Raw genomic sequence first — 18,562 nt, forward strand, 5'->3', positions numbered from 1 at the left:
GCACCCAGCACAGCACTGCCTCCTCCTCCAAGCACTGCAGGGCCCTGGCAGAGTCAGAGTCTGAGTGACAGGGTGATGTCAGCACCATCATTTATTTGAAGAGGGAGCACAGCTCTGAGGAGAGGCAGCTGATACTCCCATTCTGCAGCATGGTAGGACAGAACAGGCCCACAGGGAGCAAGGGGCCAGCTCCCAATACAGGTTACCCCAAAGCACATCTTCCACAAGCACACAACACCCTCCCCCTCCTCCCAGAGGGAAGGGGGACCGCTCCATCCCCTAGGGAAAGTCAGACACCAGACACGCAGGAACCTTCACAAAAGCCATTCCCTAGGTACCAGCACGAGATCCAGGCAGACTGTGAGGAGAGGCCAGGCTGGCCTCCACTGCCTGCTTCATACACTGCTCCGAGGTGGAACGCCGCTGTCTGCTGCTGCTTCTGCCAAGGTCTTGCAGACAGAGGTCTTGCTATTTGCTCTCCAACCCTGCCTCCTTGGTCTTTCCAGAATGGTCCCCAAACTTGCATTCCATACATTAGCCAGCAGTTAGCCCAATTTATTACAATATAGATCTACCTGGGAACAGAAAGGAAAAAATCCACCCCCCACACTAAGGCCTGGCAGAGGAGAGCTTTTCCCTGTGGTTCCCCCTCCACTTATAAAAAAAAATTTAAAAATAAAAAAAGCAGAACAATCATTCATGATAAGATTAAGGTCCTTGATGTGTGAGTCTGTTTCAACATGCCCAAAAACTGTCGAGCTTTCTCCTGCATGAAGAGTTGGTCTCTGGTTCCACCACAGGCTACCACTTTCCAAGCCCTGGTCATCTACAGAGGGAAAAGAAAGCAAGTGTACAACACAGTGAGGGGAGAGGATTATGTCAACTTCCTTTTTTTCAAGACTGCAAAGATAAATAAAACTAACAATTATCTGCTATCCAAGAGAAATAAAACATTTGCCTTAGGAGCACTCATTTTTCAACCAGGCGGAACTTGCACGCTGCCAGTTACTGATCTCAGCTGAGGTGGTGAATTCAAGCAAAGGAAGGTTACATTCAGCAGCTTCCCAGGCAAATGCTCCATTTCAGGACAAGTCTCGTGCCCTTTCGGGGCTTGCCCCTACCTGGCTTGAGACAAAACCCACAAAGCACAAATCCACTAATGCTCCCTGTGGGGAAGAGATTCCAGGGGGATATAGGAATCCAAGAACAGCTTTGGGGTTTATTCCTAACCAGTTCAATTCCTACAGGAGAGGGTCAGCCCAGATCTAGATTTGTCAAAGACCATCCATAACTGCAATTTGTTGCGTTCAGTTTCTGCACAAAGGCCACACAGCACAAAGGAACAGCTGAAAAAACAGGTGTGCTTCAGTCGCTGCATGCAGAAAGGGCACCTGTGACATGGTTTTGCACTCCAGGAAAACCCCTGCAAATTCTCTGATAAATGAAGCCAAGAGATACAGTGTCCTGGAAATACCCACTGACATGCACTGCAAGGTACCAGAGCTTGAGCTTCAGCACTTGCAGTAAGAACAGCCTGTGCAGCCAACAATATGGCTTTGGGTTCAGCCAGGGCTAGATAAGCTTCCTTAGTAAATAACTGCCACTGCTAGCAACAGCAGTCCAGTACAAAAAAATCCCAAGAGCCCTGCAATGCCAGAGACAGCTCTACTGTTCTTGGGCAATGGGGTTTCACAGCACATATGTACTCTGTCACCACACAAGCTGCCTTACTGTCACCTTCAAGTCAGTCCCAAAGCTTTATTTATGCAGATATATTAGCTCTCAGAGCAATATGACCCTACGTAGGACAGGAGAAGAAACAGAAGTGTTTAAGTAGGGTTTGAGAAGGGGAAAGAATTACTCTGGCTGAGGAGTACTTATTTGTCAGAAGAAAGAGCTTTCGCAACAGCTTTAATCCAGGGATGGATGCAACCCCCCTCACTGCAGTGTTTCATTAAGACTGAGCCAATGCTTTCCAGTGAAGACAACACTGCGCTAGAGCTCTTCCTGGGATGTGAAAACAGCCCACTCTAGCCCCCAGTTGCAGTTTCACACCTCCCACGCCCCCAAGCAGAGCACATATTTCCATCCTCATTCAAGCTACCCGAGAGCCCCGATGACTTGGCCCAAGCAAACACCTGCACAATCATGGTCCAAATCCCATCTCTATGCCACACTGGCTAACAAAGCAAGGATACCCCCCCCCCGCCACTAATGCACTCTGCCTGCAAATACTCCAAGTGGTGAAGATTTTAAAGAGAGCACAAAAAACTGTTTATGCCCCAGACAGCATTTATAGGCTGCTGCGACTCTATCTCAACACAGGTACAACTGTGTGGAACAGGGTAGCAGTAACACCATCAACGTCAGCATAAGCCACAAGGTGGCACCATGTACTCATCACGGGTTCAAGTAAACGGCAGGATAAAGCCAGCCTGGGCTGCTTATAGTACACAGCCTTCACCACAACCTAGAGACACCCTAAAAATCACAGGGGTGGGAAATACATTTTGGAGCTTCAACTCCTCCTCCTGAGTGGGGGGAAAGGGCTGCCCTAGCAGCTCAGCTCCTGACTGGGGGAGGAGTAGCTGCAGGGCTTACCGGTGCTGGTGGTCTGAAATGGCTGGGCATTTTCCTGTAGGACATTTTCTCTGGCTGCACTTGCACAAAGGCTCTGTTGAGCAAACCACTGTCATTCTTCCTGCTCGAGGAGGAAAGGTTTAGGGACCTTGCCAGGAAATTCACAGGCTGCAAAGGGGAAAAAAAAGTCTAAGGAAAGAAGTTGATTTGCCCAAACAGTGCTGATACTTGGCCTGGCCAGAAAACCAGCTAACAACTCCAGCCCTCCATCCACATTCACATGTCCTGTTCAAAGGCAGCTCCAGGCGGCAAAGCTCCCACCACTGCCTTGCACAGTGTTTCATTGTGAGGGTGCTGAGGCGCTGGCACAGGGTGCCCAGAGAAGCTGTGGCTGCCCCATCCCTGGCAGTGTTCAAGGCCAGGTTGGACACAGGGGCTTGGAGCAAGCTGCTCTAGTGGAAGGTGTCCCTGCCCGTGGCAGGGGGTGGAACTGGATGAGCTTTAACGTCCCTTCAACCCAAACCAGTTTGGGATTCTATGATTCTTTGGAGCAGAAGCTAACTGCGCCCCTGCTCTGAGCACAGCACCCCTCACCTGAGTTCTTTTGAAACAGACAGTCTTGGGGAGGGCAGGCATATTTTGTGTCATATCTTCATCCATAATATCCAGTGCCAGAGACTTCCGGACCTTCTTGATGGGACTCCTGCGCAACTGGGGGACATAGGAAAACAAGTGTCAGCATGAATCAACCTGTGAACTGCCATCTTAACAGCCCAGGGTGCACACCATGCTCATGTCAGCCCAGGTCTGCACTGCTCTAACACCTCCCCACCACATGGCACAGCAACTTCCAGAGCTCTCCTCCTGGCACCAAGAGCCACAGATTTATAAGAGGAAGCCTCTTTCAGTAGGAAAGAAAGGCCACCAGAACTGAGCCAATAGACACTGCATACATGCCCACAGCCTTCTGGGAGCCAACTTTCCACAGGTGCTCCAAGTGTGCCATGGTGTCTCCTACAGGTTAGGGACATGGGTCTCTCCTAGCATACCTCAAGCTCAGCATAAACCAGGACACAGCAGGCAGGATTTTAAGCAGGCCTTAACCTTAAGCACCTCTTGCTAATTAAAAGACAGCAGCCACAGGCCGAAAACTTTTGGGCATCAACAGTAGGGTGAACAAAACCAGCAAAACACCCCTAAACAGCATAGGACAGCTCAGCCACAGGTACTAGATGCAAAATCAGCTCACTCCTTGTTTCCTCCTCTGTTTCTCAGGCTTCACATCATCCTCTATGATAAGTTCAATGCCAGCTTCACTCCTGAGCACCTCTTTCAAGTCTTCTTCCAGGTGAGGAGTCTGCGGCTGGTGTGAAAAGGCAGAGAGAGAACATAAGACAGTCAAAATCTGTATGCTGAGCAGACTCACAGGTATTTCCCTCAAGGGATAATGGGGTGAGGGGAGCACACAATGGGAGAACAAACACAACAATGACTTATTTACTTCCCAGCTGGAAAAAGATGAGACAAGATTTCTGCTAGCCTGACAGATTTACAGGATCACCAGGCATGAGAGACTCTTATCAGCTGAATCCCAAATGTGCCATCAAGAGACCTGTATGCACAGAAGGCCTGGGATGCTGGAAACTGCCAGCCCCACAACACCCACATTAGGAGACCCAGTTCCTCTAGGATGCCTAGGTAGATTGTTTCCTTGGTTTCCCTTAAAGTCATCAATAGTCAAGCACTGCAGCCTGATTCAAGGGCAGGTTTTGGCATTTTTAGCTGGTTTACAGAGGAGCTAAAAGTCCTGTGGCTACTTACCATGAGATGTTCACCATGAGAAGGTCCCCTTTATCCCTCCCACCTCAGCCTGGCACTATGAAACTGCTCTGTTATGGCACAGTTAACAGCTAGCTCATGGCTCTGCTGCAACCTATCCCATGTCCCCTTTGCATTCGTTCTGCTTCTGCCACCAGCGGCAGACCTGCCCAATAATTACCAGAGGCCTGATTGGTCCGTATTTCTCCAGGGCATTTTTGAAAGGCGTGGGGGTGTGAGGTGTGTTGTCCACCACATACTTCTGATCTGGTGTGACAAACCTGGAAGCAGAAAAAGCAAAGGATCAGACATGGTGTAACCCACACAAAGTAAACCCCTGTCCTTCCAAGCCCTATCATGACATGAGCCACCTGCAGAGTCTCATATGGAAGGAGCAGCAGAAGCCACCCTGACCTGGCTGGACTGTCCCTGGGGTGTAAACAAGGCGAAAGAGGAGCTTTTAGTGGGGAAAATATCCTCTAGACATGTCAGCTCTACTGCTCCACCCTACCAGCTACAAAGCACCTTTGTCAGAAAGCAGTACGCACCCTGACACAGGCAACACACAGCTCAGCAGCCCAACCTTATTCTGCACTGCTTCTGCTGGTGGGTCTGCTCAGGCCCAGCCTGGGCTTGTGACAGTCAGAGCTGGACCAGCAGAAGTCATGGGTGTAAATGCATTGAGAGCAGCCCAGCCAGCTCACATCACCTGGATGGGGAAGCTGCTCTGGGCCATGCCAACAGCAGAGTGGTTTTGCTAACACAATCAGCACCCCCTAACACTGTGCTGCTTCAGTCCACCAGCAAAACACCCCCTGTGCAGACCTTCCCTTCTCACCTGCCAGGTACAGTGCCCTGGGTAACCATCACCCTGGAGTGCCCCTCAGGTCAGGCAAATCAGAGGGTGCAGAGCTCAAGGGATGGATCTGAACAGCTCTTGTTTAGAAAATCAAATCCCTTCCCTGCTGGCACACAGGGAAGGAAGCAGGGCTCACACCACAGCAGTGTTTCTCAAAGATGTACACAGAAGGCAACAACCCACTCAGCAGCCAAGCACAATGGTGGTTACTGGGCTATTGCTCCAATCAGCCTGGACACTTGATCACCGCAGCTCAGAGAAGAGCCATCTTTGGGGGGAAATGCTGCTTTAAAGAAGTCCCCTGGCCCTCTCTCAGCTGTGCCAGTACAAGTCTGCTTGAATTGGACCAGACTCCTGTGTGGAAAAGGACGATGCTCAGGAGAGTAGGAGGAAAGGACTTACGCTGAGTTCTTCTGGAGCAGAGGGGTCTTGTCCCTGTGCAGAGGAGTGGTGACAATCACCTTCTGACTACACACAGGCGTGGAGGTCAGAGATGGGTTCTCCAGTTCAAGTGTATCCTGTTTGGTCCAAAAGTTTAAGAACTGCACAGCACAGGAAAGAAAGAGAAGACACTCAGTCTCAAGCATCCCAGCATAGTATCTCCAGTCATTAATTTTTTCCTAAATATGGGGGAAACCTGAAATAGGAACAATCCTCCCATATTAAGTGGCACAAGAGTGATCTGTCCCAGTATAAACCTTGATGACTCTTTCAGTCCTGTGCATGGACACAGATGTGAAAGTTGCCAGAAGGTGCCTCACACCTGTAAAGGTTATTCACTTCCCATAAGGGATGAACTGATACGACTACAGGCATCTACAAGGTGGGAGAGAAGCTTCTCCTTGCACTGGTCCAGATAATGCCATGCAAAATGGTGAAGGAGGCGTAATCGCAGCTCACCAAAGGTCTGTTCTGGCCTCAGGCTGACAAATGTGAAGGAAGACACAAGCATGGATGTAATACAACAGCATACAAGATAATAGATTTTGCATTGAGCCATCTTCAGCCTGAACTGTGAGAAAACTACAAACTGTCTCATCTCTGCTGAGATTTTACTTCATGACAGCTAAAAAGTGACAATTTTACTCCCATAAGGGATGAGGTTTGTACCCAAGAACCTATGAGGAGAGAAGAGCTCTATGTCTTACATTCATTAATGGCAGAAGCTCAGCCTGCAAGGCAGGACATGCCGTTTGCCTTCTCGGATTCACTCGAGGCCTTTTACACCCTACAGAGCAGTACATTTCAGGTCCTGCTATTATATCACAGTTCTTGCTGGCTTAGCATTGGAGGTCATAGAATCCCAGACTGGTTTGTCTTGGAAGAAATCTTAAAGCTCATCCAGTTCCAACCCCCTGCCACAGGCAGGGACACCTTCCACTAGAGCAGGTTGCTCCAAGCCCCTGTGTCCAACCTGGCCTTGAACACTGCCAGGGATGGGGCAGCCACAGCTTCTCTGGCCACCCTCTGCCAGCGCCTCAGCACCCTCACAGGGAAGAGCTTCTGCCTAAGAGCTCATCTCAGTCTCCCCTCTGGCAGGTTAAAGCCATTCCCCTTGTCCTGTCCCTACAGGCCCTTGTCCAAAGCCCCTCTCCAGGTTTCCTGGAGCCCCTTTAGGCACTGGAGCTGCTCTAAGGCCTCCCCTCCAGGAGCCTTGCCTTCTCCAGGCTGACCCAGCCCAGCTCTCTCAGCCTGGCTCCAGAGCAGAGCTGCTCCAACAGTTCCACGTGCCTCTTGTGTTGGGGGGCCCCAGAGCTGGACACCAGACTGCAGGGGGTCTCACCCTCCACAGAGGTGTCAGACTGCCCTGTGGTACTTTCCCATGTACCGCCCAGGGCTGCAGAAATGGCAGAAATTAAGGCACAGGTAGGCAGGGTCTGAACAACAGAGCAGCTGTGGGAACTGTGCTGGAGAACACAACAGCCTTTATTCTGTTATACAGACAGAACTCCGCCATATCAATATGTGAGACACTAGTGGGTTTGAACACCACAGTGCTCCAAGATGGCGTATGCTGGGAGAACGGTTGGACTCTGTGATCTTGAAGATCTTTTCCAACCTGGTTGATTCCGTGACTCTGTTCACCATGTTTGTGGACACTGTAGGAGCCATGACAAAGGCTGAAAGATCACAGTTCCTTTTGCAATGAAGACAAGTCTAGGAGCATTTTCCTAAGCACAGCAACACAAAGATCTGCACAAGGCACATGCTGCTGAGCCTGCCTGTGACATAATTGGAAACAAACAGGGAAAGCCCTTGTCACTGTTGCCACTCTGCTACCCACAGCTAGGGCAGCAATGCCCTGGGGATAGAAGCAATCCTGCAGTGGGCAGGCATGTATATCTGCACAGTGGTGCTTCTTCCTCACAGTGAGCACATGCCCTGCCCACTACACAGGGTGGCTGGGCTTCCCTGACGCTGCAAGCACTCCCAGAGGCAGGCAGAAGCTGCTGCTCCCCAGGAAGGGCAGCACTGAAGACAAGCAGTGCCAGTACCCAGGCTCTACACCTTGTTTTAGCAAAGAGACATAGGCTGCACACTGGCACCGCCTCAGTTCAAGAGAGGAGAAGCACGAAACTGACAGAGCTGATGGGAACACACAGTATTAAGGCGAGTAGATAGAGCATTAATATGCTTATTAGCTCACAACCAAGCCCAAGCAGAGGAGCGGCTCGACTGGGCTCTGCCATTGTTCCGTACCTGAGATGGAGAGAAGGGCAGTGTCTTGACCGGGGTGCTCTTTGGTGTCATACTGTTGCAGGAGTCAAGGAAGGAAAGGCTGGTGCTGGTGACGTTCTCTGTGACAGGGGAGAGCGTGATCTTCCTCTTCTTCTGCCTCTTCAGCACAGAGGGCGGCGTGCCAAAGCTCACCTCTGCATGTGGTGAGATGGGGATGAGCTCCCCCTTGCTGCTCTTGCTCAGGTCAGAGATGGTGTGGCCATCCAGGCGGTACTCAGTCACATTGGGCAGGGACGATGTTGGTTTGCTGGGGGTTTGCCTCACCGGGCTGCTGCTGCTGCTGCTGCTGGCAGAGGGTTCCTCAGGCAGGTCAAACTGAGTCAGATCACACCACCCATCTGGGTCCTGCTCACAAGGGAAACCATCAGAAGCAGCCCAGGAAGGAAGGCTGAGCAGATGGTATAGATGCAGATATAACTGGGAGGTGAAATAAGCGGCGGTGGGGGGAGATTGCACCAGCTTTTGCAAGAAGCCTGGCTAGAGGAGAGCTCAAGCCCTCCTTCTCTCTGCTGCCAGCACAGCCGAGAACATGAGCAGGGAACTGACCCAGCTGAAAGCTGCTGCCTGTGCATAGGGCAGATTTTTTCTATTTACGGAAGGTTGGTTTCCCAGTTCAGTTCACAGCACAGCTGCACAAACAGCTGCTCCCCCACACAGAGGGGACAAAGAAGCAGCTGGGAATAGCTCTGGGGACAGGGGCTGAACGAAGTGGCTGTCACCCAACACCAAACCATAGTCTTTGGCACACCAATACAGCTAGACACAGGGCTCGACTGAAAGCAGGTTAAAAATAACCAGACCAGTTCAGAGATCAGCTGCTTCACAGCTCAAGCCCACCAACAGCCGAAGTACCATTCAAGCAGGCCCCTAAGGACCCCCAGATGGGCCACTAAGCGTTGGGAACTGACTCTCAGTCCTCCTGTACAAATGCAAAGTGGATCCTTCACAGATAATCAGCTCATAAGCTCCTCAGGCAGGCTGGGTGCTGCAGAGACATCTTCCCTTTGAGAGCAGCAAAGTGCTCTGCTGATTCTAGCCACCCTCGTGCCCTGGCATACCTGTCACCCTAGGGACCTCCAGCACTGCTTGATTGGCCCAAAATTACTAGTTTCAGTAAAGCTACCTCCACTGAAATCAAATGGTGGCATCACCCCAGTATGGTCTGTCCTGCATACTACAAGTGGACCTGGCCTACTCCCAGTCTGTCCTGTCCTATCCCATCCCGTAACAGAAGGAAAAGGAAAGCCAACAAGCACAGGCCTGAACCGTTACGAAAGGGAGAGCTGGGGACGCTGGCCGATAAAGGAGGGTTGAGATCAGGTTTACCAGCATCTACAGCCTCCCACACCAGCAGAGCCCACGCACAAGGACATCAACCTAGGAGAATTTGCAAGCCCAGAGCAATACTTGCAGAGCTGGGAAGGCCTAATCTAGCCCTAGCAAAGAGACAGGGTTCACAGCACCCAGTGGGAAGCCACAAGCCAGTGACAGACGCAGTCCTCCTCAGGATGCCCGTGGTGATGAGCAAGGGGAAAGGCTGAGGTTCGGTCTCTCAACATTACCTGGAAAAGCAAGGGTCTGTCACTTACAGATTCAATCATGTCCAGAGCTTCACTGAAGGCTGGTCCAGATGTTGGGTACAAATAGTTGGCAGCTTCAACAACCCATTTGTATGGTGATGTGACAAACGAAGAGGCATCCTCAGGCACCGCATCATCTGGGGTCCCCGCAGCATTATGCTCTGCAAGTTCCGTGGCTGGCAGCTCTGAGGGCAGCTCCTGTACACCCGTCACTTCCTCGTCACTGACATCCTCTTCCTTTATTTCAGAGATATCGACTGGCCAGTTGGGCAGGATGCTCTTTGCACATACAACAAAGGAAGTCCAACCTTTAGTACAAACTAAGGGAATAAATGTCCTGGGGACAAAGAGCAAGGGTCCCTGGACACATTCAGCTCCACCCGCTTTCCCACTAGCCATTCAGTTTGTTTCCCATTCCTGTTCTTCCTCACTGCTCTGTCCCATACATCATTTGAAAAGAAGTCCATAAAGGATAAACATGTTTAATTGAAGGTTTTACTTAAGAGAATCCCAGAAGAAAGTTAAACAAAGGCTAAGCAGGCAGCACTAATTCTGCACTTCCTAATTCCCAAGAGCCTGCTTTGGAAAACTACATTTTTTCTTCATGAAAAAAGGTATACTTTCCCTGCTTCACTTTTTTTAGTGGAAAGGAACAAAACACCTCTTCACCATACCTCCCCCATTGCCTGGAGCAGCCTCCTTCTTCCACCAGCAACAGCACTACAGGGCCGAAACAAAAACAATCTGTCTCTGAGACAGATCTGATACTGGAGTTGGCAAGATACCAGCACTAGCGGATTGCTTTTCTCTGCCTGGATAACACACTCAGGCTCACACTACACTTCTGGCTCCTGGAGGGAGAGATCTCCCCAAGAGCCAGTCTCTTGGAAAAGGCTGGGAGAAGGCACAGACTGTTTCTGAAGACACCAGGCTGTGGCAGAGGCAGCGTGAGAGGCAGGAGGAGGGTGGATGAACAGCTCTGATCTACATTGGCAGAGCAGGGGACTGGTCCAGCTGCATGCTGCAAAGGTGCTGGTGCAGTACCTGGCTCCCAGCTTTTGTCTGACTTTGCCTCTCCTTCTCATCCACCTCCACGAGCAAGTAGAGTGACCTGGACTCCTTAGTTTCATTGAGGAAGCCTCCTGTGTCTACCTTTCGCTTGATGGTGGAGTTCCAGTGATTCTTCACAGCATTGTCAGTCCTGCCAAGAGATCAGAAGGAAACAGGAGTCACCATTTACAGCAGCTTTAAAGCACAGCTAACAGCTCCTACGTGCTCTCCAGCCCCATCCTTGAGCTCAACACATGGATTTCCTCAGGCCACCCAGCTGTGAAGGCACCAGTGAGCAAAGAGGTCCTACCTCCCAGGTAGCAGCTTGGCAATCTCCGCCCAACGATTCCCCAGCACCTTGTGGGCCTCAAAAATGATGCGATCCTCCTCCTCTGTCCACGAGGACTTTTTCACCTCAGGGTTCAGGTGGTTATGCCAGCGTTCCCGGCACTGCTTCCCTAACCGCCCTTTCAGGTGCTTGGCTATCAGGGTCCATTGTTTGGTGCCATACTTTTTAACCAGCTCAATTACCTTTGAAGAGAGCGGGAGGAAAATAAGGAAATGGAATAAAGGAAGGGAAGTTCAATACAGCCATCTTCAAGCTTTGCTCTTCACCTCTCTTGGGACCAGGTAGGGGCAGTCAGAGAAAGGCCCCTTTGGAGAAAAAGCTGGAGGGAACCAGCACCAACAATCAGATGTACCAATACTTGTGAGAGCAACGGTTCAGCCAAATTTCTGAAAGAGGCTGTTTCCATGCAGACGTTTTGCCACATGGCATGTGTGAAGGCAGAGGACTGCTCACAGAAGACGGGGTGGAGACTGACACCAGGGGCAGAGGGCCCCAGATGTAGAAACGCAAGCCCATTTCTGAGCAAGGGTCAAGTCCCACATGCTCCAAAGCTCCTCTGCCCTCCCTCTTACCAAGGACAAGGCCACATGAAAACAGCCCCCACCAGCTCTGCACTGGTCTGCCCACTGGGTGCAGCCTCCCTCTAGCAGTGTGCTATAGCAAGGACATGGCAGGGCTCCAGCTCCATGCCCCGCTAGCATCAGGATGCACAGTAAGAGCTCCAAAGCATAAACAAGCCACATTCACTTAAGAACCATGCACTTTATCACTTCTGCCTGAGGCTCAAGTGCAAGTGCTTCTGAGCACGGAATCTGTTCTGAGCCCCTGCAATATGTCAACAGCACAGTCAGGATGAAACAATTTACTGCCTGCAGTGTTCAGCCCACAAAAATCATAGAACCATAGAATGGTTTGGTTTGGAAGGGACCTTAAAGCTTACCCAGCTCCAACCCCCTGCCACGGGCAGGGACAGCACACACTAGACCATGTCACCCAAGGCTCTGTCCAACCTGGCCTTGAACACTGCCAGGGATGGGGCAGCCACGGCTTCTTTGGACACCCTGTGCCAGCGCCTCAGCGCCCTCACAGGGAAGAGCTTCTGCCTCAGAGCTCATCTCAATCTCCCCTCTGGCAGGTTAAAGCCATTCCCCTTGTCCTGTCACTACAACCCCTTGTCAAAAGTTCCTCTCCAGATGTCTTGTAGGTCCCTTTAGGCACTGGAAGACTGTTATAAGGTCTCCCCAAAACTTAGAGAAGAGGCTGAAGAGTTCTCAAAGAGCATTTCTACTCTGGCCAGCTGTGCTCAGCTGAAAGGTGCTGGTAGATAGGTGATGCCCACAGAGCTCTTGGCTCATAACAAGTGTTCCTACTACAGACTCTTGACTATCAAGCACAGATAGATGGACCCAAGATACCAAACTGAGGCACAGGCAAAGGAGCTGGAGTGCTTGCATGGCAAAGCAATATGCTGAGTCAGGGGAAAGCTGGAGCCTGGCCTGGCCGGAATGGGTAGGGTGGCAGAGCCAAGACATGCCAAGGGAAGAGAAAAGCAGGCAGCGACTGCTCTGCTGTAGGAAGGTAGAAGGACATCATGAGAACCTTCCGTAGGATGTGCTTGACATAACACACAGATGGGAGGCAAGGGGGACTGTAACAGCCTGTAATGGGATCAAAAGGGAAAGAAATGGTGGAGCAGAAGTGTTACAGAGAATGTGCCAAACTAGGACACTTAGCAGCAAAAAACCTTGGTAGAAGTTAGAATCTATTCCAGCTTCTCTTAAGCCCATCAAGATCAGTCTGTCTGAGCTGGCCTCTCTCAGCTCATTCTGGAATCAGCAGAGAAAGAGGCTCACAGGGGTCATAGTTCACCTAGCAGGCCTACTGTGGCACAGGAAATACCAGTTTTCTTGTCTCTTAGATCCAGCATGGCCAGGTCAGGTGGAGATCTGCCAGCAGGTACATGAATTAATTCCCTTTTCTGCTCCCTCACTTGGTAGCCTACTGTACCAGTACCATGTGTGAAAGGAAGATGATGTTTAGCTGAAGAGGCCTAGACCTGCTCTTGCACATCACAGCCATGGTTGCATTAGGCTGCTCAGAACAAGTCAGACTGCTGCTTTAACCGTTACCCACCCTTGGAAAAAACTACTCACAGTTTACAAAAAGACCCAAGAGTCTTTCACCTCCTTCCTCTCCCCAGACAGTCACAGTCCAACACTCAGCTCCTCTCAGCCCTGACTCACCTTTTGGTCCTCCTCTTTGGTCCAAGGGCCCTTAACCAAGTCTGGATTCAAGACTCGCAGCCACCGGTACTGACACTGCTGATCACTGCGGTTCTAGGAAAAGGCATGAGAATAGCACGTGTTAGACTGGAGGCTCCAACAACACCTACAGCAATTGTAGTCTCCACACACATGGGCTGGCCCACACAAAGCCTGCAGAAGTACATGGGCAATACACACTATGAGTAGGGCACAGGAACCTCAATTTCTCACCCCATCTCAAACAGACTCGCCTTGGAAAGGCCTCTATACAAGGATGTCTCCCTGCTCTGCAGGAGCACCAATTCACAGCCTGGGGCTTCAGTCACAGAGCAAAGTCCCACTGTGCAAGGTGCTGCACAGACACAGAGAACCAGCAATGAGCACAAGAAGCAACATGCAAATACTGACATTCCCATCTGAGAAAGGGGTCACTTACAGGAAAGTGACTGGCCAGGAACTTCCAGTCATTCTGTCCATAATGTCTTACTAACATCTTCAGCTGCTCATCCTGCAAAGAACAAAGACATCCACTAAGGCAACACACACCACAGGCACCCCTGGGCTGACAGCATCAAGAGAACGAGCTAGATTTTTTGAGCTGTCAAGAAGGGGTTTTTTGGCATTCTGCATTCAGAGGACAAAGGCAGCTCACACCATCCTTTAGCAGTGCTCCAGTATGTGGAACCCAACTGGAATACACTGTCTGTTTCTGGACTCTCTACTAGGGTGAGCTCATACAGTGAGTAAAATGAGCTCAGCTCTGTTCCAGTACAGTCTGGTTCAAATCCTGTGACCAAGCCTACCTGCTTATCCAGCCCCAGCACAACCCTGACAAGATAGTCCATTTCCCAGCTCAGCCACTGCTCTTGCCTGGCCAAGACAGGTAAATGGTTTAAGTGTATCAGCACCAGCCCAGTGGTTTACTGTCCTTCAGCACTATGGGGCTATACAGCATTTCTTTTACAAACCTTGCTATAGTCCAGCTGTGGGGTCCAGCTCACAAAAAGCCTGCTCTAGGTGCCTTGCCTGTGTGCTCCAGCTGGGCAAACAGAGGCATGAAATAACTCCCTGTCCCACATGAGCCCAAGGCTTTGATCTCTGCATAAGGTGTTCATATCCCAGAGGAAACAGGACATCTTTCAGTTTTCACACAGAACAAAGATGGAGGATCTGTGAGGATGGAAGAGAACTAATTTCAGGCTCTCAGCCAGGATGACTAAGCTAAGATCCCAATAGTCCCAACACTCCCTTCTTTTGCTAGAAAAAATGGAGAATATTTTCACATTCAGCTTGCTGGTGGCCTCAGCCATCCTCTGGAACCCCTCTGCTGACCAGAGTGCTGCAGGCAACAGCTCCTTTGCTCAGGGCTCACAAGCTTAAGCTAAAGCAGTTGGTGCTCTTGCTCTCCAGGCCACACTTCAAACTCCCCTGAGACCCCTGGCCTCATTAAGACCTCAGCTCACACCAGCAGAACAGACAGGGTCTTCTCCAGTAGCAAGACAGCAGGAAGTGTTGTCGTGGCTGGCAAGTGAGGGCTGGGGTGGAGGCACCCTAGCCCCAGGTGCCATGCCAGAGGCCTACCTCAAGGTACCTGCTCTCAGCTAGTGCCAAGCTCTCACTCACCTCTTCTTGCGTCCACTTGACTTTGCACCTGCCATCCCGCTGCTCTGGCACATCCTGGTCAGTGTCCTGGTAATGCAGCTCATCCTGGTCCTCACTAGAGATGAATAAATGAGGATTATAATTATCACCTCTGATAAAAAGGCAGCAGAGCTCCAAGAGCAACCTGCACCTCCCAGAGCAGAGCTCTGGATCTATTCTCTTCCAGCACTGAGCCCTAACACCTCACATTCACTCAGACACCACGAGTTTAAAGCAGTCCCTCAGCTTTGGACTCTCGGTGCACACCAGCAGTTCATATGCTGCTGGGAGCAGGGGAAGGAGCATTTATCTTTATTTCCTCCCCCTTCTGCGTCTCTGGAAGGACTTTGCATCTAGGGACTGGCACCGTTTCCCTTCCTTACAGCTCACCGATCTCCCGGACTGCTGGAGTAAAGAGGAGGGACAGGAGCAATGCACTCCGCCCGAGCTCTGTCCATTGCCTGCCGTGGCGCCTGAGGCCCGCCCTATCACCCCCCTGCTCCCGGGCAGGTAAAGCCAGGCCCGCGAATCCCGCTCACAGGTAGAGCCAAACGGAGCCTTTAGAGCGGGGCCTGAGAAACACAGAGACCGGGGTGCGAGGCCGCGGCCCTGCTGCAGCCCGCCGCCCCGCCGGAGAGCGGGAACGGGCCGCCCGGGGCGGAGCGCGGCGCGGAGCAGCGCGGGGGGTGGCAGAACACGCGCGCACCGCGGCCGGGCGGGCTCCGGGATCGCCGCACTCACCCGCGGCCGCGGCGCGACATGGCGAGGCCAGGCGGCGGCGGCGGCGGCGCTTTCCTATCTCGCGCCAACGGCGCCCCCCCGCCGCGCGGGGCCGGGCCGCGCATGCGCACTGCCGCCGCCCGCGCGCACAAAGAGGCGCGCGCGGAAAGAGCGCCCGCCCGCCCCGTCCTCAGGGAGGTCCCCGCGGTCCTAGAGCCCGCCCGCCCCGCCCCCGAGGACCCAGCGGCCCCCCCCCCAGGAGGCAGCCCTGGGCGCGGGGCAGCAGGATTCCGCGCGCACACACACACACCCCGATAAAACCCGCAGCAGGCCTCCGGGAACGCGGTTTGGGGTGCAAAGGCAACCCATGAGGACGCGGCCTGGCTCAGCTCCGGGACGGGGTTTGCTTCCCCATGGCCACCCCATGGCCCCACCGCGGGACCCCCGGCAGCCGCTGCTCGGCCCAAAACGGGCAGAAAAATAAAAATCAAGCACCTCCTGCACACTGCTCCGGCAGTGCCGCTCGCTCCGGGGGCGCGCTGCGGGGTCAGCACAGGCCGGGCACTTCCTAGAAGAGAGAAGGGGCAGTCAGCGCGGAAAAGCTCAGCTCTGCCCTGGTCCCGCGGCCGGCAGCAGCGCTGCCCCCCTGTCACTGTCATCCTGGTACACAGTGCGGGAGCAGCTCCCCGGCGACAGCCAGCTCTGAACACCCCAGGGCTTCGCACACCTGCATTTTGGAGTCCTGCTGCTCTCATGCTGGCTGTGCACACAACGCACACACCATCGACAACACCTGTGTTCAGCCTGCATGCATGGATGCTCCTGGCCAGTGCTTCAGGGCAAACAAAACAAAACTTAAGAGAAATCATACAGCCACAGACTGGTTTGTCTTGGAAGGTACCTTGAAGCTCATCCAGTTCCAACCCCCTGCCACGGGCAGGGACACCTTCCACTAGAGCAGCTTGCTCCAAGCCCCTGTGTCCAACCTGGCCTTGAACACTGCCAGGGATGGGGCAGCCACAGCTTCTCTGGGCACCCTGTGCCAGCGCCTCAGCACCCTCACAGGGAAGAGCTTCTGCCTCAGAGCTCATCTCAGTCTCCCCTCTGGCAGGTTAAAGCCATTCCCCTTGGCCTGTCCCTACAGGCCCTTGTCCAAAGCCCCTCTCCAGGTTCCCTGGAGCCACTTTAGGCACTGGAGCTGCTCTAAGGTCTCCCCTCCAGGAGCCTTCTCTTCTCCAGGCTGCCCCAGCCCAGCTCTCCCAGCCTGGCTCCAGAGCAGAGCTGCTCCAGCCCTCGTGGCACCTCCATGGCCTCCTCTGGACTCACTCCAACTCCAACACCTTCATGTCCTTCTTGTGTTGTTGGCCCCAGAGCTGGATGCAGGACTGCAGGGGGGGGTCTCCCCAGAGTGGAGTCACCTTGTTGTGGACCCTGCCTGAGTGCTGGTCTAGGGAGGAAGGCTCTGTGTGTTATCATCCTTCTCCTCCTGCTACTGCAGCAGCAGAGGACCACAGGCCATGGGCACACTCCTCTACTCTTCAGGGCTAGTCATTGACCAGCTACCATAAACCAGGCCCTTGCAGGGATCTACCCACCTCCAGCAGCTGGCCATGGCCCACGCTCATTGCCCCTGGGCTTAAAAAGGAGCAACCAAAACCCCTTCACTCTCCCATACTAGCTAATACAGGCAATTAGCCATACAGGCAATTAGCCTGTTAATGAAGTACCAGAAGTATAAAACCACTTTAAGTGACACAGGTAGTAAAAGGATCAAGATTTTGAGGGGTGGGAGGTGTTTCTGTAGAAGCTGGGGATAAGTAGTGCTTTCTAGTCCATTCTTTTGGTATGTAGCTTTCATTTCTCTAACATTTCTCACAACCTGATTTATCTATCTTTAAGGAAAAAGTACTTTAGCTTTTTAAAGAAGACTTTCCTTCTTTCTGACCATACATTACTCCTTTGCAGCAAAATTGAGAGCTTTTCATTGCTTCTTTTAGTGTGTTCAGTGTAAAAATGTTTTTGGACCACAGTGGCTGCCTTCCCCTCCCCTATCCCCTTTAGGGGTGGCTGGAAGGCAACTGCTGACTGAGCGAGTGGTGAGAACCTCCATCCCTCCCAGGTAGAGGGGGAACAGAGGGTAGAAGAGTATGGCATGGGGCCTGCCTGGAGGACCTGACCCTGAAGACCTCTCTTGGTGCCCTGTGTGGGCTGTGGGACCCCCTCAGGTCTGTGGGTGGGGGTTATCATGTGTAGGACTAAGGGTAAAATGAAAGCTGCTCCTCAGCCTCTCCCATCATAACCAGAGCATGGGTTTAGCTCCTTCCTCAAAGGGACTTGAGGAATGAGGACTTGAGTCCTCAAAGGGACTTCTGGGGAAAACCTGCTCCCTCTTAGTACCACTAACAGGTGGAGAGGTTTACTGAGGCTCTCTATACCCCATATAAAGCTAGAAGTAGTGGTATACAGGCTAATGCTGAATTAATACAACTCTAGGGAAGCTCCATTATGACCTTCAAGAAATAAGCAGGCTGTGGTGCAACTGATTTGCTCTACAAGACAGTGACAGGCCAGATGCCCACCTACCTGTCCTGGAGCCTGCTCAGCTCCTCGCTCTCCGAAGCAAGACTGAGGCCGGATTTTACAGAGTGGTCCTGCTATTCTAAGTGTACAATTTGCTAGTGAACAGTAATGAACAGTAACCTGTTTATTCTGACAGACACGTGCTGATCTCCATAAACCTGACAGTGGTGGGACTCTGCATCATGCTGTCCACCAAGAGGCATGGTACTAACATCCTGACCATAAAGGAAATCCTAGAAAACACGTTTGTGGCAGGACCCTCCAGCCATACCCATTCTTCTCCTGTCTGCACTTACTACATGGACTCCAGCAGTGCTTCCAAACCAGACACATGGGAGCTTCTCATGGACTTGGACAACATAACAAAGGGCAGTTCTCTGTG

General features: G+C 52.2%; 1 protein-coding gene across 1 annotated transcript; it reads right to left on the reverse strand.

Annotated features, from left to right (window-relative positions):
* Positions 1-73: 73 nt before the first annotated feature.
* Positions 74-15,717, reverse strand: MYBL2 (MYB proto-oncogene like 2). Its single transcript, XM_030503375.1, has 14 exons — positions 15,622-15,717; positions 14,863-14,956; positions 13,676-13,747; positions 13,219-13,311; positions 10,937-11,157; positions 10,621-10,777; positions 9,586-9,855; positions 7,958-8,341; positions 5,660-5,799; positions 4,580-4,679; positions 3,830-3,943; positions 3,175-3,291; positions 2,602-2,748; positions 74-826 (listed from the first exon to the last, which is right to left on the reverse strand). The coding sequence occupies exons 1-14, from the start codon at positions 15,639-15,641 to the stop codon at positions 698-700; spliced, it is 2,058 nt and encodes a 685-aa protein (XP_030359235.1). The 5' UTR covers positions 15,642-15,717; the 3' UTR covers positions 74-697.
* Between the last annotated feature and the right edge of the window lie 2,845 nt (positions 15,718-18,562).

The sequence above is a fragment of the Strigops habroptila genome, chromosome 13 (genome assembly GCF_004027225.2).
Source record: "Strigops habroptila isolate Jane chromosome 13, bStrHab1.2.pri, whole genome shotgun sequence".
Taxonomy (NCBI): domain Eukaryota; kingdom Metazoa; phylum Chordata; class Aves; order Psittaciformes; family Psittacidae; genus Strigops; species Strigops habroptila.